The following is a 7,528-nucleotide window of genomic DNA, read 5'->3' as shown; positions in this document are numbered from 1 at the left end:
GACTCTTCACTAGGGCCAAAATTTTTACTCATTTAACTCATAAATCTTTATTACCTGATAGAATTACTAGGCAAAAGGCACAGGAACCAATAATCTCTTATTCAGAAAATAAACTAAGCAGCAGGGAAAACATACCTGGCTACTTTTCCTCAGACTTTACTGATCCAAATTACATAAATTCCTTATTCTTTTAACCCCTATGACCCTCTGCTCACACTTTACTCATGATATTTATCTTAATCTAGGCCAAATTATAATAATTGGTTTACCTAGCTTTCTACTATATCTAAAACTTTCAAAAGAGAGACTCATTGAGAAAAGAGGCATCTTACTCAGTGTTGTAATCCCTTAAATTAAGCATCTACGACATTGCTCTACTTCTCATTCTAATATGTACAAAATCTGGGTCCTGGTCAGCAACCACTCTGTCCATAACTAATCTTTGCAATTCTCACCCCCATGTTTAGTAAGAAATAATGACTCACCCACAGTTATAGTGCAAACAGTAACAAAGTTAATGAACATGTCCTAACATTAACAATTATTTGACTTAAGAATGATTTTATTTTTGTAGAGACAGTAAGATGAGTTTTAAGGGGGGGAAAAAAAGTATTTATATTCCTTGTTTCTTTTTCCTTCAAGTTTCAGGCTTGGGTGCCTGTATAATATTAGGTCCAAGGTAAGATCTAGGCCAGATGTCAGGCAAATAGTATCAAAGGCAAAGCAAGCCTGGTAGAGACTACAGCAAAATAGAGAACTCAGAACTTAATCTACAAGGGACAACACTACTGAGGTCTAGCAAGGTACTCTCAAGCGAGAACAGCAACCTGTGATTTCTCAGTCGATGCTAGAAATTGAGACTTCTTAAATGTCAAATTTTCCAATTTTTAAATGGTAACAACTAATTACTATATGTTCCAAATATAATAAGAGCAAGCAATATTTATATATCTGTGGATGGGACTGAACCCAAAGGCCTCCTGTACTGCAGGCTCATAGTGAAAAATCTACATATATAACTGAAGACAGAGTAAAGGAACAATATTCTTTTTCTATCATCTCTCATCTGTAGGAAAGAGAGAAAAAAAGGTACAAGAACCATGACAAGCAGCTCCATAAAATTACAGGGAGTACCAGTGACTCCTTTAATTTATAACTTTCTCTCTCTTGAAAAAGAAATTTGTTAGCAGTTTTAGATACAGACATTTGTAGCATAAAAATATATGGGGGGAATTTCTTTTTAAAATTTTTTCAAAACTTGTCAAAAAGGAAAATGTTCAAATAAATATAATAATGGAAACAAGGTACAAAATACTAACAGCATTAACGTATTTGCACTGGTGGATCTACATATTGTCTCTTGACTCTCTTGTAATGAATAGCGCCAAACTACCTGGTTACAAAATTGAACTATGTGACCAGAGAGCCCTAGTTTAATAAATTGCTGTAGACTAAATCCTATGACTCAAACCTCCTTAATACCATGTTATTGATAACTAAGACAGCCAGTCACCAGTAATCAAATATTAATTTAGTCCAAAAACATTTCTTCAATACATTTACGAAAGATTTGACATTACTTAACCAAGTCATTAATGCCTTTTCCTTTCATTTACAAAAGGAATTTCATAGAAAACACTTGAATTTCATCTCTAAATCTGCTTAACTTGATGGAAGCCTTTATGAAGTTCAAATAAAATTTTTAATATAAGTAATCATTGAAGACAGGCCTTTGGAGTTCAATACATTCTCTAAAATAACTATTAGTAAGGAATCCCTATACCAATAGAATTAGTAGGCAATTTAATAACAATAAAATTATATTGTTATTTTGGGAGACTATTTATTGAACACTTACTGTGTGGCATTGTTCTAAATATGTTCAGGATTCTCATTAAACCTTAAAAATGACCATATTATGGAGGTACCATTATTATCCCCATTTTACAGATGGGGACACTGACCTTTCCAAGATCACACAGCTAGTAAGTGGTAGAGTCAGGATTCCAACCCAGATCTTGTCTAACTTCAGAATTTGCACGCTTAACCACTACACTTTATTGCCTCCAGTGACTTTGGGTTGATATCTAAGATAAAGAAAAGAGGGAAATTTGTACTTCTCAGTGGCAAATTTTAAAAAAACATACTAGAAATGAAGGATACTTTTTAGAAATAGAACAAATTTCATATACATAGTCAAATATTTTTATTCTCAAATACACATAATAATGAAAATCTCATACAATGGACTCCTCACAAACACTAGTAAGCGTACTTATTCGTTTACTAGTAAAAATTTAATGGGAATGCTCTATATTTTCTGCTCAATTTTGCTATGAACTTAAAACTGCTCTACAAAATATAGTCTATTAAAAAATTTTTAACTACAATATACTAAATATGCTTAATTTAATTCAGCTATTAACTGGCATAAGACAATTCTTCAGAATGAAAAGCTGTACTTTATTATAATCACAGTGCTAAGTATGTGGTGGGCACTTTATATTATAAACTGATTTTTTCAAAAAGGCTCGTATAAACTGTGTAAAATTCTCATTTTTAACACTCAGAACACCTTCGAAAAGTCTGCAATACATAGACGTGACAGGCTGATATAAAATTAGACAAAGAAAACTGAATTCATATTGAACAATATAAAGAAATATAACACCCCTATACCATGGCTGACAAGACTACTTTTCCACCTAAATATCAAAAGATGTAGCTTTAAGTCAAAAAATGGATTAGTATTAAAGAATCTTTTCCCAATTCATTTAAGTCCGTTCTAAATCCTCCGAATCTTATCCAAAAAAATAAATAATATTTGCAAGTGTCCAGAGTGACTGTTAACATAGGAACCACATCTTTTTCCTCTGATATTCACCAAGGTTGTTGAAATTCTAAAGGTCAAAGACAGATGTGAGAGATCTATAAAACAAGTTATGCCTACTATCACCTCTACCCATCAACATTTTCCTCTCATCAATGTCCACCTTTATATAGAAATACAAACCTAAGTTCACTTACGAGAAGAACAAGTAGAAGGTACTAACTTTATACAGAAAAGTCATTTGTTCTATATATTCTGCAGAAGAGTGTCAAAATTAACTTAGAAACAGAATACTGTACTGGCCACCAACAAAGTGTTGATGGGAAGTACACCACTCATCTTGTTTTACACATCAATATTGTACTTACAAAGTCTCAACTATAAAAGAATGGCACTAAATATTAATAAATGGGAAGTCTATGGCACAAGTTACAAGTTAGTATTTGCAGTGCGACCAAAACAAAGCATTCTTACCAAGATATGTTTCAAATGGTATCAGTACAACACTCATTCAAAAACTTGTATTCAAAGCTTCTCACTAGTCATCTAACTTCAACAGGGAACACACACAGGTTAATACTATAAAAGACTATTGCTGCTTTGGTGTAAGCTCAGCTGAATGCTAGGACGCCACCTCAATTTGGAAGGTGCAGAACCATATCTGGTTCTCACCCGATATACATTTTCCCATGCTTCCCATCTTAAAAACTTTACATCTTCCCAGAGAAGCAATAAATATACAAAGACTCCACAGAGTATGCCTGTAGGGAAGATAGTCAAATTAAATCCCCACGTGTGGAACCTGAAGCTTCAAAACTTTTCAGAACATATCACAGCTGACAGGATGAGTACATGTTCCCACTTCTTTCCAAAAGCCAGCTTCCCCAATCCCTGAACAGCGGTCTTGACTTACTGGTTAGTTGGAGGAGCGGTCAGCGGGATGGCCACCTCTTCCTCCTCGTATTCTGGTCCATCCAGAGAGTCACCTTCGTCCACGGTTCCCAGGCCCCCGCTCAAAGGGGGCAGTTGAGGAGGCGGCGGTGGCAGAGGAGGGAATCCGCCGCCTGCCCCGAAGGTCTCAGCAGGCGACGAAGTGGTCCCCCTGGTGAGAGCCATCTCCCCGCCAGGTCCGGCGACTGCAGCACCAGCCATGCCAGCAACAGCACCTCCCCCTGACAGTCCGGCTCCCCCCAGTGCTCCCGCCACAGAGCCGGTTCCTAAGAACCCTGACCCCAAAGCGGCTCCGCCACCCAGAGTCCCGGCCACGCCGGCCTCCGCCAGCCCAGAATAAGGGACGGCTGCCACAGGCAGGGCCGCGGGTATCTTCACGCGACACACTGCGGGATAGGCACTGGAGCCTGCGGCCGCGCCGCCTCCTGCTGCCCCAGCGGTCACCGGGCCGCCCTCCTCACTGCCGGCCTCGGCCGCCATCATGTTGAAGTCCGCTCTACTCTGCCTTATCCTCCCCGCCCGGGAGCCCCGGGGGCCGCAAGGCCCGGGCTCCCAGCCGCCCCACCCAGGCGCGTCCCCCCTTCAGCTCCCCAGGCAGAGGAAACAACAACAAAAGGAGAGCCTGCCGCCGCGCCCCCTCCTCGGGCCACAGCCCAGGCTCCCGAGCTGCCCGGGTTACGGGAAGCGAAGTGGGCAAAAAACCCCACGCCTGCACAAATGCCGCCCAAACCTTCACCTTATACACCCACACTCACGCACACATGTACAGAAGCGAAAAACTTCCTGGCTGCACTAAAGAGGAAAGGAAGCACAAGGGAAGCGGCTGGGCCGGCTGCCGCTCCTTTCAGCCACCAGCGCTGCCGCTGCCACCGCTCCTTTACCACCCCAGTTCCGGCCACCCCCACCGCAGCCACCGCCGGTGCCGCTGCTGGGGCTGGGGCCACTGCAGCCGCTTCATCCTCCACGGGGCTGGAGATGGGAGGGGTGGAGAAAAAAGAGGAAGGGGGGCGGGGTAGTGGGGAAATCGACTGAACTGCTCCCAACCTGGAGCTCTCGGTGAAACCGACGAGAGAAAGGAAGGCGGGGCGCGGGAGGAGGAGCGGAGGGAAGGAAGGGCGGGGAAGTAGGCGGGAGAGCGCGCTTCTGCGCAGGCGCCTACGCGGCGTCGGGGCGGGGGGAGTGGGCCGGGAGGGAGGAAAAGGAAGAGTCGGGAAGGAAGGAAGCGGCGGGGACGCGCTACGCGCAGCAGTGCTCACTGTCTCTCCGGTTCGAGCGCGGACGCTTCTCTCATCGGTGTTGCCAGAACCTTCCTCACTGGGCTTTGTTTGATGGGAGGAAGAGAGGAGGACTGGGTACCTAAGCCAGCTGCCGCTCAGCACCTGAAAACTGGAGAGACGAGAGGGATGAGGAGCCGTAGAGAGGAAGGAAAGAGGCAAAGGAAAGGAATATGCTGCGAAGCAGGTTTCTTGCTACCTGACCGGTAGAAAAGGCTCCCGTAGCCGGCGGCGCGGAAACCTAACGGCCGAAGCTCCGAGTAGCGGGGTGGGGATAGGTTGCAGACCGCTTCGAAGGTTGAGGCAGTACTATTAATGTTTCCATTTTCGTTGCATAATATAAATCACCATATGACTTGCAAACTAAAAAATAAAATGAAATAAAAACACTAGGTTCTGAATTGAGAAGAAAACGAAATGGATACAGGGAGGTCGCGGGGGGAGGGCTAAGAATTTTGGGAGAAATAATGGTTGTGAAGTCACGTTTTGTTCACTGACCCCCCCCCCCACCTCTTAGACACAGACACACCTGTGTCACTGCAAGTCTGTTGGGTACTAATGAGGTGCGGAGAGGAGAGGTGCCTTATGTGACACCAATCAATGAACTTTTGTCCTCGTCTATGAGAAAAAGATAGCAGAGCGTGCTCCACAATTCATATGCGATGCACAGAACACCTTCAACAGGCAAATGTGAAAAAGGTCCCATAGTGCCAGTTTTGTATTGGTTCAAAAATTACAGTAAACTGAAATCTTACCCTTAATATAGCCAAAGAGATGGGTTTTGTTTGTCTTTAATACTGTAATACATATAGACACATGCATACAGAAAGGTGGAGGAATCATCCCCTTTGTTTGAAATTAAAGTATAGGCAATTTGCCTTTGGGGTTCATATGTTGTTCTTATAGTTTAAATTCTCGCAGGAAGAATCATACATTAAATACCATTAAATATTGACCTTTGAGGTCAATATTTTCTCTGATAAGGATCATCAAACCAACATAAGAGTACATTGGAGATGGGAAGAGGCTGAAATAGAAGCCCAGGAAAAAAGGAAAAGACTACTAAAAGGTGGCAAGGTACACGCAAGACATTTTCCTTACTTTAGAAGTCTGCAAAAGCCTATTTGCCAAATCGGTGACAAATTTGATTGAACATCCTGCAGTCTCCTTCATGGTGCTTGCCTCATGCAGTGTACCACTTGGGAGACTGAAGATGGACTAGTCCTAGGAAGGGTCTTAGACTAGCATTATCTTAAGACCTTTTTAGAGATGCAAATTCTGGGACTCCATCCCTGACCCCTCTAAATGAGAAACTGCAGCAATCTATGTTTTAATGAGCCTCCAAGTTGACGCAGTTAAGAACCACTGTACTATATGCTAATCAGGAAGGAGGTATGTAATACCTAAAAATGGTTCTAAAAGAAAGAAGAATGGGTAAGAAAGCCAACTCAATATCATTCTTTAGATAGGTGGGTAAGAGATTTGGTACTGGGCTGCTAAGCTCTGTGCTGTTCTAGAAAGGAGGTTAAGAAATGAGAAAGTGCATGATGAAGCAATTCCATAATACTTAAGAGAATAATGAAGTCCTACTTATAATGGCCTACCTGAAAACACTTTTTCTTATTATTTTAAACTTAGATCCTCAGAGTTAGACGAGATCATCAAAGTACCTATGCTACCCACTGCCAACAAATTTACATGTAGCCTGTGTTTGAAAACCTGTTCATTAGCATCTCAATCCTTCAATACTTCTACCCCAATTACCACCAATAGCCTTTGAATGCAGGAGGTGGGACTGGCAGGTTATCACCAGCTCTTGGGTATCATTGATTTCTTTAAGTGCTCACACACCATCTATATGCTGCCTGAGATTCCAGGTCAGGCTCACTACTCTAATTTGCAGAATTACCTCCAATTCCCTTTTTGAAAATTCTTTACCAATTAAAAGCCAATATTTAATGAAGTCCAACACCAATTAGATACTAAGTCATACTGTTTTCTAGTTACTTTTAGTTGTGTGTATCTATAAAACTATACTGCATATACAACCTGTGGTCTATCCTACAGCCTAGCCCAGTGCTAGGCATCCTTGCCAACTACTTTGAACAGATCGTCATCCTTTTAACGAATAGGATTAGATCAGCTCACATCTTTGCACATCACATCTTTGCACATCAATTGCTTAACTAGGAAGAAAGACCTACTATGTCTATTTGGAAATCAACCAAACACAAATAACTTATATTAAATCTTACAGGTAATTGTTCCGTCCTTTTCATCTTAAAAGATTACCACATATTTTTGATGAGGTATTTTCAAATATGTTACATACTCTTTTTATTAGACAGATCTAGGCTTTGATCTTTACTCTTTCTTGTGTACATCCTTAGTCTCAAATCAGTCATCTATCGTCAGTGATTTTTTATTTTTTCCAAAAGGGTTAAATGTTTCTACTTTCTTTATTTTTGTCTAT

General features: G+C 41.5%; 1 protein-coding gene across 1 annotated transcript in view; it reads right to left on the bottom strand.

Moving 5' to 3' along the window:
- The window catches only part of RASA1 (RAS p21 protein activator 1), a 94,038-nt gene extending 89,577 nt beyond the window's left edge, over positions 1-4,461 (bottom strand). Inside the window, exon 1 of the mRNA XM_006913204.3 lies at positions 3,744-4,461. Coding sequence (XP_006913266.1) covers positions 3,744-4,264 — 521 coding nt within the window. The 5' untranslated portion in view covers positions 4,265-4,461. The remainder of the gene's footprint in view (positions 1-3,743) is intronic.
- Between the last annotated feature and the right edge of the window lie 3,067 nt (positions 4,462-7,528).

The sequence above is a fragment of the Pteropus alecto genome, unplaced genomic scaffold (genome assembly GCF_000325575.1).
Source record: "Pteropus alecto unplaced genomic scaffold, ASM32557v1 scaffold20, whole genome shotgun sequence".
Classification (NCBI taxonomy): domain Eukaryota; kingdom Metazoa; phylum Chordata; class Mammalia; order Chiroptera; family Pteropodidae; genus Pteropus; species Pteropus alecto.
The sequence above is the reverse complement of the archived record's forward strand: the minus strand, read 5'-3'. Positions and strand labels throughout refer to the sequence as shown.